A 25331-nucleotide genomic window follows, 5' to 3' on the forward strand; every position below is an offset into this window, starting at 1 on the left:
TTCTTTTAAGAGTTGCTCATGGAAAGGTTCTTTGGGGAACCAAAATCCCATAGAAGAACCAGTTTTGGTTTCACAGCCTGTGAACCTAAATGTCAGTAGGATATAACTTTCATATATCACGTGACTGGATTTGGAAACGAGTGGAAAAGTGGCTTTACTCTGTCCTGTGTACTCCCATCTAGGCAATAAACTCTATTATTTTTTCTGTTTAATCTTGAAATTCATCATTCAGCTTAAAATATATTAAAGAAATGCACTCTTCGCGTTTAATTTCTAAACACTGCAACGAAGGACAGATAGAAAAAGTATTTTAACATGATAAAAGCCCCCTGCCTAAATATGTATGCGTGTGTGTGTGTATATATATATATATATAGAGAGAGAGAGAGAGAGAGAGAGAGAGAGAGAGAGAGAGAGAGAGAGAGAGAGAGAATTACATTTATTGGTGCTTTATTATTTTATATTTTGCACACAATATTGCAAAACCATCCCCAATAGTGTGTTCCTGACCTGTGCCATTTCAGGACCGCAGTTCTAGGACCGCATTTCTACGTGTTATACGTGCTCTAACCATATACTGTCTCTAACCCACAAAAGACAAAAAAGAAGTCAAAATAATATTAATAAAATAAAAAAAATAAACAAAACAAAGTTAAATGAACAAGCCTTGAAGACATTACATTATACAGCTCGTTATTTCCTCACATTTGCAAAACATTGTACAACATACATGATTTAATGACTAAGCATCACATTAATAATGCTCGTAAAAATCAATAAGATAACCCTCAAATGACCAAGTGGTGACCAAAATATAAAGGGATCGGAGCCAAAAACAGTCATTTTGAGAGCAGCGCTTAAACTTTTATCTTCCTTCACCGGAATGTGCGCAGCGCTCTTCCCCTCCTCTTCCTCCCCCTCCCAGCTCGCTTTTCTGTTGACGTTTGGCTTTTGTGCCTGTTTTACTAAGTGCACGTAATCTTCCCATCAAAAGCATCTCTTCTTCACTGGACTCTGTTTTTTAGTGACAGCGCGTGACATGGCATCGACTCTGATGTAGTGCGTTCCGAAAAAACCGCGTGAAGCGCAAGATTTTCGCCCAAGATCTTCAAGGTTTTGTTTCCTTTGTCATACTGTCTTCCTGTGCTCATCTGCGGCGGTTATTTCCGTCGGTCCGTCTGCTCTGCGTGCTGCCGTTTTTCTCGCCAGCTGGATAAAATTCACCTTGACTCGTATGTCCGAAGCCCGCCGTGGTTGTAAACAAATGCTTACCGGGCGCATGTTATTATGTTAGGCTAACAATCAGAAATAGCTCGCAGGCTGTTATGGATTAGCACCTGTCTGGAATATTCGACGCTATTCACGTAACGTTAGGTAACGTATAAATGTTCTGCAGAGCTACTTTAACATATCAGGGTGTTTTATCCATCTCGCTCGGTAAATTGATGGTTTGTATTGTGATTAGGTAATAGAGCGCGCAGGCCGGATTGTATAATTCTCCATTTGAGACTGTTCTGCATATCTGGCAAGGGGAACTTGATGATTGGTTGACCAATTTCGAGCTCCTGAGCTGCTGTTGTGTTGGGTTTTGATTAAAGTTTATTTACTGGTGCAAGTTCAACCAACCAAGAAAGAGCAACAGCAATGTTTCGCTATTTGAATGATGTGGATGACAGCCCATACATGATGTGAGTATTAGTACTTTCAGAATGACAACATGCATTTGAGTGATTGAGGTGAATCCATTAGTGCTTTAAAATACATTTTAAGTGCATTTTATGCCAGTAAAATGGTGTGCATGTTATGTTGTAAAAGGATCCATTCGCAGCACACAGACACCAGATGAGGAGTCTCTTTGGGTCTTTTGGGATGGACCCGTTTCCTTTCACCCCTCAGATCCAGCATCCACGTGCACGCGTGCAGGTACACATTAGAGTTGTAAAAAGGGCTCGATTTACAGATTTTTAACCCTTGTGCTGTGCAAAAATTGTTGAAAATAAGTTGTTCTGATCAGAAATGGCCTGCCTTTTAAACTGCTTGTAAATCTCTCATTATTCTGTATTACCACCAAATCCTAATTATTGTATTGGCACTGATTGGTCATAGGCCTCTTGAGCATATGTTTAAGTGAAAGAAAAAAAACCCCATTATTTGTGGATAATTTTGGCATGTTTCATTCTAAAACTGAAGTGCATAAACTCAATGAGACTTATGATCAGTCAGTTCTGCAAAGAAATACAAAACCTGTGGTAATAGACAGAAAACAATTTGACTAAAAGATTGAATCTGATATTTAGTAGTAATGTTGCATAACAAGAATTTCATATGTAAGTATTTGTAGGCTGGTCATTTTTGACTGGGAACATCACAAGTGTAACAAGTTGAGAAAAAATTATCAATGAAAATTTTGAGCCAAATCAGTAAGTTTTAGTCCAGTTTGATAACATTAATTAGCATTTTGGGGAAAAAGAAAATTCTGTCTTGGTAAAAATGACCAGAACACAACATGAGGGTTAAGTAATTCTGTTAATATGTTTACTGTCATTTTGATGCTCAATTCTGCATCTCTCCAGTTTGTCTCAGTTGTTCTCGTCAGTGTTTATGAGTGATTTTAGGCTTGTATTGAAGATTAAATTGTCCATATTTTACCCTTTGTAGCCACAAGCTGGAGCCTTGGCCCCCTTCGGCATGATGGGAATGGTATGACATCTTGACTCTTTACGAAGGAGCTCACTTTTTTTGATTAGTGGCAGAAATGGTGCTGCATCCTAAATTTTTATGTCAGTGCATTTTAAGATTTCTGTGTTTTTTCTCAGGGTGGAGGTTTTATGGACATGTTCAGCATGATGGGTGGGATGATGGAGAACGTGGTGAGTTTTAGAGTGGCCTAACAGCCACAAATCAGAATTCAGGTTTATACTTCAAGAACATTCCATTTGTTAATGGTAAGGGTGCATTATCGTTTACAGCTTTTAAGATGGAATAAGTGGATACTGTGACTTTCAAGTTGCTACCTTTTAGATTTCACACTAAACTAATCAAAAGTCTATATTTATTCTCTATATTTTGAAAAAACAATTGCAAAAATTATTGAGGTTGACTGATTACATTCTCATTTAATTCAATTGAATTCAAGTGTATTTGTATAGCGCTTTTTATTATACAAATCTTTGCAAAGCAGCTTTACAGAAAATTACGTTTCTACAATATATTTAGCAGTAACTTGTCAGTGGCGACTGTCAAATTGATGTACATATGGCAGAAATGTATGGTAAAATTCAGTTAATGACGTAATCAAACAGACGATGAACACTATTAACAGCAGTGATTATGTTGCAATCAAACTTGTAGCAAAATTTGGTAGTTTATGTTGTTTCAGGGTTGGCATCATCTGAGGTCCTCTGAGGGGTTTGCATCATCTCTTCTCAGGTGTTCGGTCATCTCAGGTCTTTGAAAGGGCTGGATCCAGACTGAAGCTTGTGTTGGGAAACAGAGAAACAAATAGAGACATAATTAGCATAGCTGCTGTTCCAACCAAGCAAAAATGATTTGTTCAACCCAAGCTAAGGAATAATAATGTGCATTTGATCAAATATAACTGCAGTACAAGATTATGAGATGCATTATTTGAATGCTTGGCCAAAGAGATGTCTTTAATCTAGATTTAAACAGAGAGAGTCTGTTTAATGAGACTTTCATATCTTTTCTGTTTCTTTACTCTGTAGGAACGAATGTCTGGTTCTCCAAACTGCCAGACCTTCTCCTCCTCCACAGTCATCTCGTACTCCTCCACAGACACAGGAGCACCTAAAGTCTATCAGCAGACCAGTGAATTTCGAACTGCTCCCGGGGGTGTAAGAGACACATGGACACACAGCAATAAACATATAGGGGAATGTGAAAGTGACTGACTCTTGAGCCCCAGTCTTGAATATCTGGCACACAAATGGACATATACCCATACACATGACATTCTATTATTAGGGATGCACCGAATGTTTAGCAACTGAAATTATTCGGGCGAAAACAGAAAAAAAGTTCAGCCGAATAAGTGAAAAGACGGAATAAATTGTACCGAACAATGACGGGACGTGATCAAATAGAGGCGCGCACTAATGTAGCAAACAAGCTGGCAGTGTGGAAGCATTTAAAACTGTCCGAGAAAGACGTCCAGAGAGTGTTTAGTACTGCTTTGCATGTCTCCGATGAGAAGAGGAAGTTGCTGTTTACTCTGATTAAAATATCAAAATTGAAATTCCTAAAACAACTAAAAAAATAAACAAAAAAACTTTCAGAATTCAATATTTTCTAATACACAAATTGCATGTATTCTGACAGAGATGATGAGCCTGCGGTGCCAGGATTCAAAGTCCAGAGCGCGTAGAAAATCTGTGCTGAAACAGTGCTACTCGTCAGTTGCTCAGTAACATTTCTATGAATTTTTACAAGGCATGTGACAATGTAATAAGTGCGTCAAACATCCCAAATCCGTAATTAGAATCATTCATAAATGTGCTCTTTTTTAAGAGAAAGAAGCACTGAGGTCTTCCTGCCAGATTCTGCCAAAATAAAAGCTGAGAAAAAGCAAGAACTCCATCAACATTCATAAATGTTAGTACTGTTATTTTACTGTTGCTCTGTAAAATAAAATAAAAAACACTATAATAATAATTACAGCTCTATTAATAATAGCAGCTCTATTAATATATTTATTATAACATTCTCACAGAGTGTTCAAATTGGGATCTGTAATATTTTCCAATATTAAAAAAAAAAAAAAGATCTTCTGCTCAGCAAGTCTGCATTTATTTATTATAAATTACATTGTTTAAAAAAAAACAATGTATGGTTCAAGAAGGGGGGTCTCAAAAAATTACCAAAAAATATTATTTTACTATCTTATTAATTTTAAGTTAAATTGTGAATTTTTCTTTTTAAATTTTAAACAGTAAAAAGCACATTTTAGCTATTTAATTTATGCAATGGTGAAAAAAAAAAATGCAAATTACTTGGTGGAAAAAATGTGAAAAACCATATTCGGTATTTGGCCCGGGGGGGGGCAAATAACTTCAGCCAGGGGGCCGGTTTCAACTTCAGCCAAGAATTTTCATTTCGGTGCATCCCTATCCATCATCATTGTTATCCATCATTGATCTGAGTTTTACATTTTTATTATTGCAATGATCCCAGCATTTGGCAACAGAAATTCTTAAAAAAAAAAAAATTGACAGTGATAGCCTGGTTAAACCGGATTGCTGATTCTTTGTAAATAATCTTTTTTTTTTCTTAAGTACCACATGTAGAAGTGTCAAAACTGTTTAATCCCCACTAATTGTTTCTTAAGTTGCATATGTGTATTTTTGTTTAGATCAGAGAGACACGTCAAACAATGCGGGACAGTGCGAGTGGGCTGGAGCGAATGGCTATAGGGCATCACATTGGTGAAAGAGGTCACGTCATGGAACGCTCAAGGAACCGTCTCACAGGAGACCGTGAAGAGAGACAGGACTACTTCAACCTAGAAGAGAGTGAGCCTAATCCCTCTTTTTCTTAACTGCTTAAATGTCGTCTCGGACCTTTGTGAAGAAATTCTCCTATTCACTATTGTAAAAATCACTCTTTCAGGTGAGGCAGCTGCCTTTGATGAAGAGTGGAGGAGAGAGGTGGGCCGGTACCGCCCCCCTAATGCCCGTAGTTTAGACTATGGGCGTGAGCGGAGTGCAGGGGTTGGACAGCAGCTGGCCCTGACAGCGCCTCCGAGCTCCTCCTCCTCTCCCTCGCCTCGCCACGAGTCACCGCGCCACCATCCTCCTCACTCCCGCCCGCGCTATGACTGGTGAAAGGTACAAATCTCACACGGCCCGAATGAAACTTGTCTCTTTGAATTTGTACGTTATACTCAGGCTTTTCTTTTAACACGTTGTGTATCTGTTTGCAGGTGAAGTTATCTAGCTGATGCTGTGAAGAGAGAAGTGAGGGATAGAGAAGAAAATTATAACTGAGGGGTCAAATGTTTGATAGATCTGAACTGTCTCAATATGTGTAGTCAGCTCCTTACAGGGACGCGTGCTGGCATGAGGTATCATAACACAGGCTGAATTTTTTAGACTTCATCTCTGTTGTGTGGAATTTGGCCTGGCCTGTGTACTTCATACCACGTTACTACTCCCAAAGCATACACACCAGCATTCATCATAATTCAGACAGCTCTTCAACCTTGTGATATATACATACATACAGACATCTTTGTATTTAAATGAATTCCCATGCTTCCAATATTTCAATATCCAAATATTTAATGATACACTACACATATATTCGCGTGCACACACACACACATACGCACTCACCGTAAAGTCCATATATGTTTGTGTTGACACTAGGGTATCTGTGGGTTTAACTGTACAATGCTGACTAATTAAACTTATTAACTAATAAAAAGACCTTGTTACATCATTGGCTGTGCCGTGCTATATCTATGCCTTGATAGTCCACAATATGCTTAGTGATGCTACTTTAGAATTTGGAGTCTGTAAGATTTGAAAAGAAAAATAAATGAATGAACTTTTGTCCAGCTAAGATGCATAAATTGATCAAAAGTGACAGTAAAGACATTTACAATATTACAAAAGCTTTCCATTTCAAATAAATGCTCTTCTTTTGAACTTACTGAACTTTTCCATAAAAAAAAAAAACATTAAGCTGCACAACTGTTTTCCATATTGGTAACAAAAAGAGAGGGTGCTTGAGCACTAAATCAGCATATAAGAATGATTTCTAAAGGATCATGTGGTGCAGGATGGAGCAATGTCTACTAAAAATTCAGCTTTGCCATCACAGGAATAAATTATACTTTAAAATATATTAAAATAGAAAGCATTTTGAGTTGTAAAAATATTTTGGAATAGTTTGAATTATGAACAAAATTTGTTTTTGCAATAATGCATTTCTTGGGGAAATGCATTTTGAATGGTTTAAAAGCCATGTTTTTATTATAATAGTTCAATTCTTTGTGCGTGTTGTGTGGTCTCATATTTACCAGCTTTACATGGTAATAAAAATGCTTGTGGGTTTAATTTCTGTTAACAAATGTCTCATGCTAAAATTTTGTGTGTGTGTGTTTTAATGTTTATTTTTGCTTATGCTTGCCCCATAGACTTCTTTTGTGAGTACATCGTGGGAAACGTGATTTTTGTTTATGTTTGTATACATACATTTATACACATTTTGTCTGTAATCAAATGCATTTTTGCAGAGCACTGCCAATCAGTTTTTAGCAAGAACACACTTAACTATGGAAAAATCTCTGTGAGACATGGCCGGATAGTTTTCTACTGTTAGTAAGTTATTTTCCCGATCTTTCCTCCACTTTTCACTGTACTCATTTTGTTTGTTCTGTCCTCATCAGTGCAAGATTTATCCCCCTTTTTTCCATTACTATTTTTCTTATCATTTTTTCATATAAAGGCTCTGTGTTTATGATATATCCTTCTATTGTTGTCTGTACAGACAGATGTGTGTTAATAGCAGTTAACCCTATTGTTCTTTTCAGCCTTACCCATCACTTGTTCATTGCACATCATTTGACTTCACTTGCTGGTTTCATTGGCCACCATGGTTTGTTTTTCTGCTTGATCTGATTTGCTCAGCAACAAGCTCTGGTAATTTTAGCTACATGGTATTTGCACTAGCTTATATATATATATATATATATATATATATATATATATATATATATATATATATATATATATATATATATATATATATATATATAAGACAGAGAGATCTGTATAAATTAGATTGGTACAAATTATGGTAAATATACTTTATTATAGTAAATTATTGATATTTTACTGAAATTTATAGTAAAAATACTGTAATTTATCTGATTTTCTCGTGCACTAGCCACATTTAGTGTGGTGTGGCTGTGGTAATAGACAACACTCTGCAGACAAGGTACAACACTTGACAGATTGGTTCATACTGTACTTGGCGCAACACACAAAATACATCCGTGATGCACACTGCAAAAATCAAACAAAATGTATGTCAGTCCTTCAGAATGGGATGAAGTAATGTGGTTTTGCTTACATGACACAGATCTTAAGCGACATGTAGCCTATACTGAGGATTTAGACCAGTGGTTTATAATACTTCTCTAGATCTATTTGAGCAGGTTATTTCTTTGCTCTTGTCTTTCTCCAATTTTATGCTTTTTGTTTTCTATTTTTTAACTCTCGTTTGTGAAAACTGTGACTTTCCGACAGTAGAAAACTCATGAGTACCTGCTGCTGAAGGTCAGTATGATCAGCTCTGGGACAAGAGGTGGCTATAAAAAGACTATTGAAACTGCTGTGCAAGATATAAAGTGAGAATGTTTAAATAGTGTGTCTGATCTTGAGACCATAAGACACACATATTACATCTCTCCTAATGAGAGAAATCGTGTTTGAAGTTATAATCAAAAGCGTTATAGAACACTTAATTCCGGACTTACAGTGCTCTCGTTTTTTGGTTGGCCAAGCAACACTTCAGCCTTCAGAGTCTTTTCTTTATTTTGTATTACTCAGATTGTCTGTATTTGCGAATTTCACACAAAATATCAGTCTGTGCAATAGTGGTTGAATTTTTTATTTTTTTTTGTGACTCTTTGGACAGGTTACCTCATTGAGCCAGTAGATGGCGACAACTTGCTGTCTTTATAAATGAATGAGTGAATCATTCACTGAACCTATTCCTTCAAATTGATTTTGCTTTGGGTTTGTTCGAAACTATTTGTAGCGGAGACCAATTGCATTATGGTTCAAATATAAATGCAAAACAATGCATCAAGTTTGTTTTTAATCACTTTTAAACAGCGTTTTCTTTTATAGACCAATTACTAAATTATAGCCTAGACTAATTATTAATAGGTTAAACAGACATAAAAGCATGAATTAATAGGCTATTTTAATCTGTATCAAACCACTACTATTGCAACCACAGATATTATAAGTTGCTACAGATTTCTGAACATGCATATGCATAATATGAATATAAACATGTGTTCCTTTCAGTCACAGGTTTACAGGTTATTTACTGAATGTTGATCGTGTGATGTGCTGTAATGAATTCCAAACCGTAAGAGAACGCCGCTCCCTGTTAAACACCTGCAACAGTAAATCAATGCAAAAGTAGCTCTGCAGCCAGTCTCAGCCTCTCGTGCTTCAAACGGTAGATGGGGCGCTGACAGTCAGACAGCAGACATGATAACGCACGCGCACTTCTGCAAGGTTGGTTACCATGGTTACAACACAATGGGAGCCGGGACAGAGGTCTATTCGAAAGGGAAGAAAAAACTGCAGGAGAGAGAGAGAGACTGAGGGAGATGGATTGTGTATGTGTGTGTGAGAGAGAGACCGCTTGACTGGTCACTCCACTGCAGTCTTACAAGAAAGTACAGATTTGGGGAAGCTCTTTTAGTCTAATGTCATCTTTACAATGCAAAGGCAGCAGTGAAGCTAAATCCAAAGTGTCTTATATTCCATAAAAAGCACAGTTACAGGATAAAAGCGTTAATAAAACATCTTAGGAAATGATTTTTGAAAATATAATGAACATAGAAACATGCAATTATAAATATAAAATACAAATGATTGAATTATGAAATATATGCTCCGTCACAACAATGACAAAGACATATTTTAGTACACTTTTATGTGACATTGTGTCTTCATTCAGGCACAGAACCACCTCAGAGCCTAGCTTGTGTAAAGACACCTTAAAGTATGTGTGAGTTGCTATTTGCAACTCATTCCTTCTGTACTAATGTGACATATTACTGTGTAAGTCAGAGATGGTCCACTCATCCACTTAACAGGTAGCCTACTCAGTATGGTCTCACCTTACTGTGATAGTGAATAGCTTGTTTGTTTACTCCAAGACAAACATTAGCCTAATATGTATACACATAGATATTTGCTTATTATAATTGTGTGATTTATACCTGAGAAATGCAATAGTGTTGTCATATTTAAGGGGTGTTGATGGGCCTTTTATTTAATTAAAAACATATTGCCATTATATGCCAGAATGAAGCCAGACTGATTGTAAGTTTCCTAAAACAATCCCTAGATAGCTTTTTGGTTAATATTATCCAATAGCCAGTGCGGCCTTCATGACATCAGCAGAAAGGAAAGTTGTTTCACAGGAAGAGAAAGATGTCAAATTTTGACTAAAGTTCCAAAGTCAGACTCTTTTCTTGTTTGGAAATATATCTAAGAAAGTAAATGGGGTCAGTTTTTCATGTTGACTGAGAACAATCTGTAGATTTGAAATAAGCCTCATAAACATGGAAGCTTAGGTTTTGATGAACGAAATTGCCTATTTCAAATAATAACTAAAAATAATGGCACCCCTCCCTCATTAAGGCAGGACAATTAGGCTCAATTAGTGCCCATTAATCAAGCATTTCTAGGTTAATTTCCTTAATTAAGTGTCGTAAATCGATAATTAAATAAGCAGTCATTTACATAATGAATAAATACCCTTATATCGACATCTTTCTTCCTTCCCTTTTCTTTGGCTCTCCTTTCCTACCTTGCCCTTTCCCCTGAAGAATAAGGAAAATCACGCCCCTTCACACCCTCCAGTGGTCGTGCGTCCCTCGCTCACCCCTCCGTGAAGATTTGTGCCCGTACAGACTGCAAAAGAGTGCAAGTCGTCTTGACAGAGGAGCGGGAGAGGGGCAGAAAGAAAAGGGGGTGGGGAAGAATCAAACGTACGCATCAATTTGTACAGTCTTCAGCTGCACCCCGTTTTCTGCGCCGATTTCAGGGGGAGCGGCTGGGAAACACTGCGTTATTTGCGACGCCGCAATAATGTAAATCTTTCCGTGCGTCGAGGTGCCTATATGTTTGAACGCGTGTAGGTCAATGTACAGTACGAACGGCAGCAGGAGAGAGAAAGAAAGGGAGATACGCATCGCTGGATATTATAGGTAAGAAGAGGAGAAAATGGATGCTTATATTTGACTCTTTGGCCATGCTCAGATGGTTCCCCCTTCCTCGCGCACCCGTCTTTGTGCTTTACTAATGTGCATAGATTGGGCTGAAATCATATTGCAATTCGGGGTGCGTAACCACGCAGGTCTCGAGTGCTCACATTCCACGGAGCTCGACAAGAATGCCATTCGCCATTCTGATCCCAAATGTTCCTCATACGAGAAGGAAAGGACTGAAAGGGGGGTTACTCGCGACCCTTTCTCATCGTCTTGTCAGGATTGAATGTGCAGTGCATTGTCTGAAAACTGTATTCCAGAGGTCGTCATTTTAGTACAGTAGACCACTGCCTGCATGCGTATCAATAACAAGCAGCAGAAGAATGGAAGAAAGGAACGTTGCGGTGCGTGGCCGAGCGATGATGCACGTTCGGGTGTCTAACTCACCCCACCTTTTGGCATTGAGCTTTTACGTGCTAAAGAATTTAGAATCAAAGCTAATTCCAACTATATTTGTGCATATGCGTATGAGAGGGGGACAGAGTGTATGATTTGTGTTGTGTATGTGTGTGGCAAGCCATTTTAACATTTATTCTTTAAAACTAACTAGTTCTTTATATTAGGCTTTAGTACTGTTTAATTGGCGTTACTAACATGCAATCCAGTGTTTGTGAACAGTAGGCCTATTTTTCAGTTTTATTTGTACTACGCACTAGTAATTATACATTAATAACTAGTATCCCAGCAGTGACAAGTAACTATTCCATTGTTACTGGTAACAAATTGCATTTTTTTTAACTTTTGATTTCTTGTATTGTGATGTATTTAGTATGCATTCCAGTTGTTGCTGTTATCTATTTCAGTTTAAGGCTACTAGTAACCATTCATTAGGTACTAGTAAGTATTTTTAATCATTCATAACATTCAAATAGTTATTAGCATTTAATACTATTTTTCTAGTACTACCTGAATAGAAACCAGTATATTAGATACTAGTCTATAATCCGTTTATTACTTGTCGGACTTTTAAATTAAACTGTGACGTAGCCATCGTTACTGACCATTACTGACAAATACAAAAACAGTTGTAACTAGGGGATTAAGAAATTGGACTAGATTCTAATACTAGTATATTACTAGTATTACTACTTGTAATATGTATACTATTATTTACTTATATATATATATATATATATGCTTACATAAACTTATATTAATGCTAGTTTTTTTTTTTTTTTTTTTTATAAATGGGTACTAGTAAAATTGAAACCAAGCAAATATTCAAATAGGTGTTAGATACAACTGGAATATGTATTAGTCAGAAGTGAATAGTTTATACCCAAACTACAGTTCCTTACAGGATTAAATGACAAAAATTAGCAATTTGTTAAAAGTAAGAACAAAACTACCTTGTACCAGTAACTTTACAATTTGTGTTGTGAATAACAATAGTAGTATCTAATGAATAGTTACTAAACTAAAAAAATACTTGTCTAATAATTATTAATATTTACATTTACATTACATTAAAAATTACTTTAGTAAAATTACTAAAAATACTAATAACAGAAATAGGTGCTAGTTCGGTATAAAGAATAAATGTTTAAACTGCTTGCCATATGATGTGTGCCTGTATGTATATACTGTATTGTAATGAAGGTATTGCTGATTCCATAGCTGCATGTGTTTGCAGTGGGAGAGTGGAAGGCTTTTGGTATGCTGGAGCCTGGCCAAGATTTTGGTAATGGACTCCGGATGAATGAAGGTTCACCTGTAGACAGAGTGCTGGCAGCCTTTATTGTTTGTCATTTGGATATATTACCTTGTGCACACTGTAATTGGATCACAAACATGCTGATTTTACATTTATGGGATATGTATCATCTTTGTGTGTTTGGCACTAGAAATAATTATTGTTTTACAAATGAGTATTTTGTTAATTATGGTCATGATGGAGTAGCCAGAGTATTCACTGTGTTGGTCGTCAGCAGCCTGTAAATCTGTTTATATGTAATATTTATCAGTACTGTGGGTTTTCTCTTGTGTTCGGTGGTTTGGGTGTAGATGTACATTTTGCAGTTTTGAAGGCGGTGCTAAATACACTCACTCACTTCACTCAGTCTGTTAGTGTGCTATATATAGTCTCATTCACAATAAATGAAGAGTGTGTGTGTGTGTGAGAGAGAGAGAGGGAGAGAGAGAGAGAAATACTGAGAGACTTAGTTAACTTCCTACCCACACTGTATCTTTTTGTCTACATCTAACTATTTATCATCATTCTCTCTCTCAAACAAGTGGGAGTTTGTCAGCTGATTTTTCTCATGAAGAAATGTAGCGTCTCTCATGGTTTAGCTTAGAATATGGGTCATGTGTTCAAAAGGATGAAGTGCCTCAGAATTTGAAAAATGTGATTCACTACAGTTATGATGAGGTTAATTGGCAATGTTACTGTACGTCAGTAGATTATTGCATCGTTGCTAAGCAGTTGTGTTTGAATTAACCCAATATTGTCCAACTATATTTGAAACATCATACAAGAAAAATATCTGTCCTTAAAATGAAAATTAAAAAAATATGTTGCTATTAGTGAGGCAGGCTAGAAACACGAGAAGGAAACCATAAGCAGGAAAGGGAGAAAGATGGGGGGGGGGGGGTACTGTATATCTGTGCTGTAAAAAATCCTCCCTGACAGTGGTAAGAATTTCTGCACAGAGAAAATCAAGATAGTTTCTGTCACATTAAAATGTGTTGTAGTTAATATTTTAACACTTGGAATGGAAACTTTTCTTATTTGTACAACATAGTGTAAAGCATGTATTTGTGAGTACTTATGTACATACTTAAGAGTGTTTAAATATTGTTAAGTGTGTATTTCTGTGCATGTTGAATTTAGAGATTTTTGTGTATGTTTAACTTTTGGTGTAAGCAGTGACTCTCCCTATGCTGGCTGCAGTGGATGGTTTTTGCAGAGCTCCATTCAACATTGATGACTAAAGCTCAGCTTCAGAGTACCACAAACCCTCTGAAGTACCATGCAGTCCACACAAAAATATTTTTCTTGTACAGCATTACTGTTCCCCAACACTGTTACTGCAAACAGAAGATTGTTTTAGTGTCTAAACTGTAGACATTGCGTTGATTACAGATTGTTTAGTCACAGATCATTTAATCATTAATCATGATAGATATATCAAAGAACATTAGATTATCATTTTGCACTTACAGTGGACCAATGTCATCACCTTTTCATATTATTTAAGGAGTTAAATTAACAATTTACCTTTTCCTGATAGCATTGATAGATTTATTAAGTATCTGATAACAAATAGAAAGACAAGTATATAATATAATATAATATAATATAATATAATATAATATAATATAATATAATATAATATAATATAATATAATATAATATAAATATAATATAATAAAGTTGAATTTGACTTCAGTGGTATTCTCTCTGTTCCCTCCAGGTTTAAAAGATTTAATGCTATGATAGGCAGCCTGTAGGCCAACCATCCTGATTGTGGTCACGTTCGCGCTTTCTGTAATGGCTGACTGGAAGGAATGGACCACATAGAGAGCTAGTCATGAAGACCCGAACCAACAAAGAATCGGTGAGGGCATTACTGCATACTGAGATCAGTATAAAAGGTAGACTATGTGTAGATATAAGTCTTTAAATCAGTTAGAACCATTTGAACCAAGTGCACTTGTGTCTGTTATTAAGAAGTATTTGGATATCCATATTAAATTGCACCATTTATTAAAATTAATTTTTTTTACTTAGTATTTTTACAAAACATAATTTTAGTTCCTACTCCTTTTTGGTCACTTTATCTGTTTTTGGCTTGCGCTGTAATTTTTTCATGCTGTCTTTCTTTCTCATTCTTCTGTTTGCCCTCCCTCGGTCATGCTGGGCATGGCCACAGATGCCCGCTCGCAGTGGACGCAGGAGGGGGGGCAGCGAGGAAAGGAGGGGTAGACGTCCGCACACCAGCCCCTCCCAAGCAGAGCGCAATGAAAGGCAAACAGTAAGATTTCTTGTATTTTCCCCCATCTGTCTTTATTTCTTGTATTTTTATGATCTTCTCCTTTGTCCTAGTTTCTTCATTTTGATAACCTCATCTTTGGTCCACCTTATCTCTTTTTTTCTTATCTCTGTCACTGAATTCTTTCATGCCTCATTTTTTGAGTTTAGATGATCTTATCCTGAATGTTAATGGTCAATCTTTTTCACAGTATTCCATGCTGTGGAATTTACTGTATTTGCTGTGTGTTAAGAAATTTTGTTGACTGTTTTGCATTAGCTTGTCAGCTTGTGAGCAAATTTTGTTCTTTTGTTGTTTTTTATTATAATAAATGTAAAAATGAAACTGCCTCACATCATGATTAAAAATTATACTATTAAGCAAAGAACTGCTGGAGAGGAATTGGCTGTTGGACGTTTCAGCCGGCGATCTCAAGGCCATGACTCATCAGAAAGTGAAGGGGAGGAGCATGTGCAACCACCTAAAAGACAGAAAGTCCAGGTACTGATAATATTTTAGGAACATTGAATAAAATTCCATAAGATTGAACATTTTTGAAATATAATGAAATTTGATTTTGCCACTAGGACTCCTCCAATCCCCCAGCCCCAACCCTTTCAACTAACACTCCTACTTCAGCTCCACCTCCAACGTCAAGCAACAGTCAATCAAGAGAAAGTGACAATGAGGATGGCCAATCACAAGGCAGTCGGAGCTCAGCTGGAGGCAGCTTAGCCAACAGTAGCAGCAGCATAAGCAGTGGACGGGACATTGACCAAGACAATCGGTCCTCGTCTCCAAGTCTCTCTGCTTCCCCCTTGGCCAGTTTGGATTCTGAATCTGACTCTCCAGATTCCCCAAAGCAGGGTGATAAAAACAAAGATGGAGGGACATCAAAATGTGTAGCAGAGAATCGGAGAAGCTCAGGGAAAGGTGAGGATAGCAGACCAGAGGACCAGAGAGACAGTGAGGGAGGAATGGAGGGAGATTTGTCTTTGTTAAAGTCATCATCATCCCTATATACATCTCATCGTGGAATGGTGGACAACGCAAGTGATGCAAGCAACAACAGGAAGTCATACTTCCCCCTAGATTCCAAACTTGCAAACAAAGTGGAGTATACAGGTCCTGGTGGTCCCGAAACACTACACACCTGCAGTCGCATCCCTTCTAAACCAAGCACTCAGTGTGGGAAACCTGGGATGGGAGGAGCTGAGTATTCCCATGGGAATTCAAATGTGAGCCATGGACCGACACTCCCACCTCCACCTGCTCTAAAACCTTTAGAGGTGGGGCAGAATGCTCCAAGTGGGGAAAGTAAAGCAGACAAACCAGAGAAAGGTGATAAGTCTGTTCCACCCTCCTTGCTTCCACAAACTAGTACCGTTTCCCAGCAACCTCCTCCTCCCAACACCCACCATTACACCCCCACCAGCTGGTCAGGGGGACCTCCCTCTAGTTGTCCTGGCAACTGGGGATATGTACGTTATCCAGGTAACCACCACACACATCCAAGCCAGCAGCCTCCAGTACAGCAACAGCTGCCCTCTGTGTACAATTCTCCTTCTTCCACCCGACACTCCTCCCACCCACCTTACCTATCTCACCCTCATCCCCACCCACACAAAGAGTTCCTGCCCAGGTATAGCACTGCAGCTGAGCGGGAGAGGGGTGGGAGAGAATTTGGTAACAGAGACTTCCCTGCTAGTAATAGCAGTAGCAATGCAAACAGCAACAGTGGTAGCATCTGTGGTAGCACTTCTGGTGGTGGAGGACCCAACTCTAATGTGGGCCGGGATTTTGGGAATTCGCTACCTGGACAGAAAAGAGAATATAGTGCAAACCGGGATGGACCTGCAGGACCACAGAGCGGTCGGGAATACGGACCAGGGTTTAGAGATCGAGGAACTGGGAGGGAATTTCCTTTGCAAAACCAGCAGCTTCAAGCACAGGGCAGAGAGTTTGGAACTGAAAGCTCTGGAGGGGGTGGATGTCATCCAAGAGACAAGGACAGTAGGTGGGGGGATTTAGCAGGCCAAGTTAGGGAGGCAGGGAGTAACACTTATGCTGGTAATGCCAACCAAGCACCTGTAGGTGCTCCACCATCTGCTTTACCTTTGGCGACTCTGGTGAACCGTGAACCAGCCAGTTCACCACAAAACAACTCTGGTCATCCTCCCTTTTCCTCTACAAATTCCATCCCCCACAAATTAGACTATTCTTCTCCAATGGATGCAAATGTGCAGCAAACACTACAAGGACAGTCCCCCCAAGTACCCTCCAATACTGCAGACCTTCCACCCCCTCCACACTATTTAAGGGAGTACCCTCCTCCAGGGTCAAAGGATCCCTACCCACCCCCTGGATCGACCTCTTCTTCTGTTCCACTTTCTGGTGTCCCAAGGGAGTTCCCGAGCCCACCTGGACTGGCCCCAAATCTTACTCGGGAATATCCTGGAGGACCTCCACTTCCACATCACACTCACTATCCTGGACAGACAGCCTTGCCTTTGCAGCACAGAGACAGAGAGAGGGAAAAGGACAACACTACATCTGCTCTTCATTCAAATCGCAATCACCCTCCATCCCTTTCACCTTCATCGAGTGGTTCTGGATCTGGTCATCCCACCTCTACTTCTTATCCTCCTCCACCTCCTCCCCCCTCCACTAGTTCACATTGTCAGCCCCCGTCTATAACATCCCTTCCAGGCAATCATGCTCGACAGGGCCCATATTCTTCAACCAATCAGACTCCACCAACCCCACTCTCTCCTCTTCCCAGTCCCTCAACCAATCCAATGGGAGGGTTTAGTCCTTTTCCGTCAACCTCTGCTCCTTCTGTACCGCTTCCTGCATCAGGTGTGTCCACCTCTTGTCCATCAGGTTGCAGGCCTACTCCTTACCATGGCACTTTAAGCAGTCATACTCCTTTCAGTAGCTCTTACCATGGCAATGGTAACCATGGAAATAGCAATGCCAGTGGCAATGCTCCCAACAACAGCAATAGCACTAGCACTCCATCATTACTGCACTCCCCTCAAAACATTAAAGTACAACCGCATCTCAGTAACCCCAGTCATAACAACACTGCTTCAACCCCCAGCACATCTGTTGGAGTAGATGGTCACTCTGATTCATCTTCTGGCCCTGTGCCACCACCTGTCATCAAGGAGGAGCCAGTAGAGGAGAGGGAGGATTTGGAGAGCCCTCCTCCAGTTCTCCGAAGTCCTTCCCCAGAACCAAAACCTGTTGACATTCCAATTCATGCCAGCCAATCAGCTCGGTAAGACTTGGTGTTTCATTAAAATCAAATCTAATACAACATAAACAAGTGAATTAAGAATAAATCAGAATTATCATGCCATTGATAGAGATGCACTATATCAGGGAAAGGCAACTCCGGTCCTGGAGGGCCACTATCCTGCAGAGTTTAGCTTCAGCCCTCATAAAAACTCACCTGCCTGTATCTATCTAGTAATCCCGAAAACACTGATTGCCTTGTTCAGGTGTGTTTAATTAGGGTTGGAGCTAAACTCTGCAGGACAGTGGCCCTCCAGGACCGAAGTTGCCTATCCCTGCACTATATAATGGTGTCATATTATTGGCTGATATATAATATGTCATATTATTGGCTGACAGCCTTCTGCATAACTGTGTAGTTTAAGCCATATTTTGTTTGTCAATGTATTGAATTAGTTTAGCTAGCTTACTATGGTTGTGTTTAAGAAATCTTACGTCAGCTTATATCACATGGCTATTAGTCGGGTACAAAACCTGTACAGGTATTTTTAAGATTTATTTTTTGTTTTTATTAGGATAGGACAGTATATATTGACAGGAAATGAGGTGGGAGAGAGGGGGGACAGGATTGGGAAAGGACTCGAACTCGGGTCACCCAAAGCGTAAAGGTGGTATATGTCGGCGCACTGCCCACGAGGCACAGACATGATGTACAGGTTTTGACATGTACAGAAGTCTATAATCAATTGTCAGGAAAGCACAAGAGATTAAAAGATAACCTGATGTGCTACCTGATATAACCAAAACTTGATTCCACATGATTGGGTAAATGTGTTGTTTTGATAGTATTGGCATGTATGATTGTTTACCTCATGGAAAAGATAAAAACCTCTTTGGTTTCAGGTTTCACAGGGTTCTTGACCGGGGTAGTGGGAACTCTTGCGCCCGTAGTGATGTTCTATTTGTTCCGCTTGATGGTTCTAAGCTTTGGAAGAAGAGAAATGAGGCCATAGAACGTGCTCGTAGAGAGGTCGAACAACGCGCAAGAGACCTGCGAGAGAAAGAGCGGGAACGAGAGAGAGAAAAGGAGAGAGAGAGAGACCTGGACAGACATCTTCAGGTAAGAGACAGCAGAAATTGTTAGTAGCATTGCAAAAAGTATTTCAGTAATCTCAGTATTTTTACTAGTTTTGTGTCTAGTTTTAACATTCTTAAAACTAGATTCATGCACTTGAGAAGATTATTACGTGATAATGCACCTTATTTTCAAAAAATGAAATGTTTTTCTGTAGTTAGATCCTTTACACATTACTTGTCAGATTCTTTATAAACATTTTTCTCGTTTCAGCCAAAGGAAAGTAGCACAAGTGCAGGATTAGGAGCTACAGCCACACGCCAAGGCTCTTCGCTCTTCTTTCCTTCTTCATCCTCCATCCTTCTAGACCCTTCATCATCTTCCTCATCCTCTGTGAACCCCTCACACCCAGCAGCCCATCCACAGCACTACCATGCCCACCATGCCTCACACCCCCACGCCATTCACCACTCTCATCCTCTGCATCCCTCTCTTTCTCATTCCATTCCTCATTCTCTTCTCCTTCCTTCCATGGCAGGGGGCTCTCCAGTTGTTGGAGGCCCTCAGGGTGCTCTTGGCATTGGGCTTGGGGGTCCATATTTGGGGCCTGATACCCCAGCCCTCAGAACCCTGAGTGAGTATGCCCGTCCTCACGCCATGTCTCCGCTGGGTGCTGCCAGTCGTGCACAGGTACACCATCCCCACTTTCACCACCACCCTCACCCACATGCACATGCACATGCACATGCACATGCTAACACTCATCCCCATGTACATCCTTCATTTTTCCTGTCCCAATTCCAAAACCCAGCTCTCGCACACCCCCACCACCTTCCAGCCGATGCCGCCACGGCTGCTGCCATTCTGGGCTTTTTATATGGGGGTGGGATGGAGGGAGGCCCCGCCCATCCAGGACATGGTCCTGGACCTGGTGGGTTGGCTGGGGCAGGGCTTGGAGGAATGGGATTCCCTCATGCTGTAGCAGCTCAAAGAGAGCGCATGAAGCCAGGATTTGAGTTTAAGAGCGAGGAGCGTGTCTACACAGCTGGAGCCTTAGCCGACCCGGCAATAGCTTTGTCACACGCACACTCGCACACACACTCACACTCCTTGCTGCTGGGGGGCGGGTCTGGAGGCGGAGCTCCTGGTAGTGAGGTTGCCCTTTATGGTACAACTCCACCCCCTGCACCGCCCCCTCAAGCTTTAGCCGCAGCAGCTAGGAATCCTAATCCTGTCCCTCCACCTCTGTCAGTCCCACCAACCTCATCTATTCTTCCAGCCACAATCCCCGCTCACCAGGCACCAGCCGGAGCCGCAGTGACACCAGCAGCCCCCTCCCCCATCCCCGCCCCTCCTCCTCAACCTCCTCCCCCACCACCTCCTCCTCCAACAGCCTCATCTCTTCATCACCCCACTCCGCATTCTACCTTTCCAAATACACACCCTTCTTGTCAGCCCCCACCCCTCCCAACTCAGGCTACGCCCTCTGAACGATATCCCACCCCCGTTCGCACTCCTCCCAGCACCGAACGTGCAAGGAGTGTGGAGAGGGAAAGGGAGAGAGTGATGCCTGCCACAGAGAGGGAGCGAGAGAGGGATAGGGAAAGGGCAGGGACAGGTGGAGGAGCAGCAGGAGGAGGCACAGCGACTGCAGGAGGCACAGGAGGAGGAGATTCTCTCAGCCGGCTACAGATGCTGAACGTGACTCCTCATCATCACCAGCATTCACATATTCACTCTCACCTTCATCTGCACCAGCAGGACACAGGTATTCACCATACACACACACACTCACACTTTACACAGCACACTGTTTTGCAGAATAAAAATTTCAGCAAATTCAGAATATGGTTCTGTCAATATTAGGGATGGGCCAGGATGGTCAACTATTCAGTGTTAATAACCAAATTAAATAACCAATTAAAATTCAAACATACTGTTGACAAAGATGACAAATGACAAAACAATATATGATTGAAGGATAAGAAGGAAAAACAACACAGCAAGATACTAATTGTGCAAATGTCACATTTTCGTTAAATTCAACATTTAACAAAAATTTGAAATGTGCACAGTTGTGTTAATATATTAAATATTTTATGTAATTTCTCACCATTAAAAATTGTTTACATATTAAATTTCATACCCTTTATCGTCACCATATAAAGAAACTACATCAAAATAATTAAACTGTTAATTAATTGTACTTCTTTCAGATACAATCACCCAGTTGACAAATGCATTAATCTATATTTTCTTCTTAGTTTATTCATAACTTTTATAAGCATTTAGTGACAATTAAAGGGATGGCTCACCCAAAAATTGCCATCATTTATTCACCGTCATGTTCCAGATCTATATTGCTTTTTTTCTAATGTGAAGCACAAAAGAAGATATTTTGAAAAATGTCTCCACTGCCTTTTAGTCCAAACAACATGAAACATTCTTAAAAATATTTTGTTTTGTTTTCCACAGTAGTAAAAATAAAAAGGATGTAGATCTGGAACAACATGAGTAAATAAAATTGTTTTTGAATGAACTTTCTTGTTTATGCTGTCGGCAGCCATAAAAGTATCACTTCTGTAACAAACTTAGCAACATCAACAATACAGTTACTGTCAGCTAAATGTCCAGTTTCTCTATGAAATATGACAGGCTATAAGTAAAATGGGTTGCGAACAGCAAGAGTAATGGCAGCACTGTTCCTGTGCAAAATAATTTTTACCTAGAGTGCCACTGGGAAACTGTGCTACTCTTATTAAATTTCCCACTTTTGTTTTGTTACGTATTTGGGTGGCAGCCGCGGGAGGGGTACACCCCCTGATGGATCCGCTGGCATCAGGGTCTCCCCTGGCCCGTCTGCCATACCCAGGGGCTGCTCTTGGGCCTCCCATCCTGGCACACTCCCTCACTGAAAGCGAGGTGCTTCGACAGCAGCTCTTTGGTAAGAGGTGTGATGATGTTCTGTTGTGATATATTTCATTGTTCTATGTGTTAAATGATTTCTGCACTTGTTTTGCATGTTGTGTACAGGAGGTCCTTTCCGTGAGATGCCCCAGTCCTCGTCTCTGGGTGGATCCATGTCTGCAGCACACCAGCTCCAGGCAATGCAGCAGGCTCAGAGTGCCGAGATTCAGTTCCAGAGACTTGCCCTGGAACAGCAGTGGATCCACCACCATCATCACTCCCTCGCCCAGGACGAGTACTACAGGTGAGTGCATACTGTATACTTAGCGATATACCACTTTTTCATAACATTATTTATAAAATATTATTCAACATTAACACTTAAGGCTGATTTTTTGTCAGTTTTATTATTTTAATCAGTATAAAAAAATCATCAATGCTGTAAGCACGAGTCGCTGATACCTACACGACCATATCAAATATGACATCTACTATGCAGTCTTTTTGCTCTTTCATCTTTGACTTTTACCCTCCGTTGCAGCCACCTAAAGAAAGAGAGTGACAAAACGCTGTGAGGAACACAAAGGACTGAAGACAGGAAAATGAAGAAGGGATGAAGTGCAAATAAAAAAGAAACAATCATTTCGAAAATTCAGCACTGAATGACAACAAATCTGTATAGAGCTTTGGATGTGACATCAGAACACATATCATTCAATCTGAACTAACCTTAATACAGGTGCAACAAACAATGTGTATATTCCAAAAAAAGTTGAGATAACTCTGGCGCACACTGTGGCACTGAACGGTTATTCCCAAACTTCCCGGAGGATTCCTCATTGTGTTATTTCATATACCAGGCAGAGGAGTTTAGGCCGTGGATTAGTCTATGTACACAACATTATGCCAGAGAGAATGTCTAAGAATCAAGTTCACTTTTATGTCTTTGCATGTAGCTAGATACTAAAAGCCCAATGGGCTAAAACTCTTGATCTGGTTTTATTTTTTTCTTGTTTGTTTGTTTTTGGAAAACTTTACCACTCTGAAAGAGTGTTTATGAAAGGGTGCATGAGATGAACAGCTTACCTTCATAACGTTTCTTTATCGTGTTCTTATTCAAATTATTAATGTTGTTTGTTAATAATTATATGATTATATAAACATTATTTTTTATTATTTTTTTACATTTTCATGGTACCACTGTTAATTTTTTTTAATTTTTTATGTTGAATTTACCTTGTGGGGAAAAATGCAAGATAAAAAATAATGAAAAAGAAAAATCTGGAAATAAAATACCATTTTTTTCTATTAGTCTTTGTATTTGCAGTTTACTGTTTTCTACTGTATCTTTGCTTGTCATGTATAACAGTCAAAGTGACCACAAAAATTATTTAAACTTGATTTAACCAGTTATTAATAACGGAAACGGTATTTTACCTCTTCCAGAACTGAAACTGTGACACCTGACATGGAAAGTATCACTGTAAGTATAGCTGTCTCGTTTAACATTTTCTCAAACAGTGCTGTTATTTGATGTATGCAAACCCAGTGTATGGTTTTCTATTCCTGTTTTGCAGTTGTGGGGAGTTGCACACTGTTTGAACACAAGCCACAAAGAGTCAAGACTCTATTAAAAGAATAGGCCTTTTCAAAACACACACAGAGTATCCAAAGAATATTGCATCCCTTAGGATGCTTTTGTCTTTCTCTCTTCGCTTTCTTTTGCTGTATACACAAGGAATTGCATAAGTGTGGCTAATAAGAGACACATGCAGCAAGCGTGAGACAGAATCATATCGCTGCAGTGAGCAGCAGTGAGTGTGGGAGGAAAAGAATGTAAGACAGTACAGAGAAGAGGAATAGACAAAATAAAAGAAAGAAAATTAATATGTTTTACAGTTGTTCAGCTTTAAGCCTTTTTCAGCCATAATTTGGAACTGTCTAGAAATAATATCTTCCCAGAAAAGCATTCACTGATACAAAAATCCAGTGGTCATCCTGACAAAACATGGAGGTTCTTTTACGGTAATCACTGCGCATTCTTCTAGGATGTTCAAACTGGGGTGATTTTGTGTGTGGTACTATAATTTTGAAGATGGAGACAACAATAATTTTGGCTAAAGTTCTGGCAAGGTTAGTTACAAATTTGTTACAAATAAATTTCAGTAATGTTAATAGAACATTCATTCAAAGTTCTGTTCTTTAAAGGCAAACTCACACTGCACAGATGTTAGTTATTGGCACTTATTCACAAATTCAGTCCGAATTTGTTGGGTCTTGGAATCTGGTTGGTTGGCATCTGTTGGTGCCGTGTCAATTAAAAATGTTCTCAAAACGTTATTCATACATTATCTTTGGAATGTTATTAAATTTTTTTTCTGTTTATAGCTGGATTTAAAAGTAATGTTCCCATAATTAGAAAAAACTGCGACGTAAATAACGTAAATATCCATAAAATGGAATGTTCCCATAATGTTTTCAATAACGTCCACAAAAAGTGCTGTTAAAACATTTTAAAAAATTGGACATTTTACACATTCAGAAGACATTCGGAAATTGCATTTTCATAACTTAATTGGAATATAAACCAAACATTCTTGAAACATTTTTTGTTAAGCTGGTTGAGCCCTATAAAATACTTCAAGAACAAAAAAAAAAATAATAATAATTATTAGCCTAATATTCAAATTAACTCTTACCCTGTCTTTTGTGGTGTAATGTAACAAATGGTGTTCAGCTTGCAGTAAAATCAATAGTCTTACTTTTTTTCTTCTTTTTTTTTATTCAAAGCAAGTAATTCGAGCATACTCTGTTGAGAGTATTGGAATAGAGTTGTTCATTGGACTTAAATGCATCTATGAGATTTTTGAGCCTCAGGAACTGTTCTGCCCTCTCTGTAAAGTGCAAACTGAAAAGTGGGTCAATCATTTCTAAGTCACCTTGAATAAGTGTGCCAGAAAGCCCTACATACATAGAGATGTATCGTTATATGTCTGCACCATGACAAAAAACCTATTGTTCTATATTAAAGAATTTAAAGAGACCCCACCAAAGTCTCCAGTCCGGATCAAATCATAGAGAGAATATGAAAGCT

General features: G+C 39.2%; 2 protein-coding genes across 5 annotated transcripts; both read left to right on the forward strand.

Moving 5' to 3' along the window:
* Positions 1 to 897: 897 nt before the first annotated feature.
* LOC109104869 (myeloid leukemia factor 2) lies at positions 898 to 6456 on the forward strand. 2 transcript variants are annotated; one of them, XM_019118185.2, is made up of 9 exons: positions 898 to 1374; positions 1466 to 1688; positions 1815 to 1923; positions 2659 to 2700; positions 2817 to 2870; positions 3726 to 3854; positions 5369 to 5528; positions 5626 to 5843; positions 5939 to 6456. In XM_019118185.2, the coding sequence occupies exons 2-8, from the start codon at positions 1645 to 1647 to the stop codon at positions 5838 to 5840; spliced, it is 753 nt and encodes a 250-aa protein (XP_018973730.1). In that variant the 5' UTR covers positions 898 to 1374; positions 1466 to 1644; the 3' UTR covers positions 5841 to 5843; positions 5939 to 6456. The 2 variants fall into 2 exon arrangements, with proteins under 2 accessions (XP_018973730.1, XP_042597184.1); XM_042741250.1 differs by having other exon boundaries at positions 898 to 1688.
* A 4210-nt stretch (positions 6457 to 10666) lies between these two features.
* On the forward strand, positions 10667 to 23490 carry atn1 (atrophin 1). 3 transcript variants are annotated; one of them, XM_042741252.1, is made up of 10 exons: positions 10671 to 10981; positions 14458 to 14601; positions 14917 to 15018; positions 15397 to 15516; positions 15603 to 18298; positions 19159 to 19375; positions 19604 to 21098; positions 22131 to 22274; positions 22364 to 22541; positions 22779 to 23486. In XM_042741252.1, exons 2-10 carry the CDS (start codon positions 14575 to 14577, stop codon positions 22810 to 22812), a joined length of 5013 nt encoding a protein of 1670 aa, XP_042597186.1. In that variant the 5' UTR covers positions 10671 to 10981; positions 14458 to 14574; the 3' UTR covers positions 22813 to 23486. The 3 variants fall into 3 exon arrangements, with proteins under 3 accessions (XP_042597187.1, XP_042597188.1, XP_042597186.1); XM_042741253.1 differs by lacking the exon at positions 22131 to 22274 and having other exon boundaries at positions 10667 to 10981; positions 22779 to 23490; XM_042741254.1 differs by lacking the exon at positions 22779 to 23486 and having other exon boundaries at positions 10667 to 10981; positions 22124 to 22274.
* The last annotated feature ends 1841 nt before the right edge of the window (positions 23491 to 25331 follow it).

This window comes from Cyprinus carpio, chromosome B16 (genome assembly GCF_018340385.1).
Source record: "Cyprinus carpio isolate SPL01 chromosome B16, ASM1834038v1, whole genome shotgun sequence".
In the NCBI taxonomy this organism is placed as follows: Eukaryota; Metazoa; Chordata; class Actinopteri; order Cypriniformes; family Cyprinidae; genus Cyprinus; species Cyprinus carpio.

Bases quoted from the DNA above. Each gene is read 5' to 3' on its own strand.
- atn1 (XM_042741252.1), top strand. From the start codon at position 14,575: ATGAAGACCCGAACCAACAAAGAATCG. The intron at 14,602-14,916 runs GTGAGGGCATTA...GCATGGCCACAG, and splicing joins CCCGAACCAACAAAGAATCG to ATGCCCGCTCGCAGTGGACG. The intron at 15,517-15,602 runs GTACTGATAATA...TTTTGCCACTAG, and splicing joins CTAAAAGACAGAAAGTCCAG to GACTCCTCCAATCCCCCAGC.
- LOC109104869 (XM_042741250.1), top strand. From the start codon at position 1,645: ATGTTTCGCTATTTGAATGATGTGGATGACAGCCCATACATGAT. The intron at 1,924-2,658 runs GTACACATTAGA...TACCCTTTGTAG, and splicing joins ATCCACGTGCACGCGTGCAG to CCACAAGCTGGAGCCTTGGC. The intron at 2,871-3,725 runs GTGAGTTTTAGA...TTTACTCTGTAG, and splicing joins GTGGGATGATGGAGAACGTG to GAACGAATGTCTGGTTCTCC.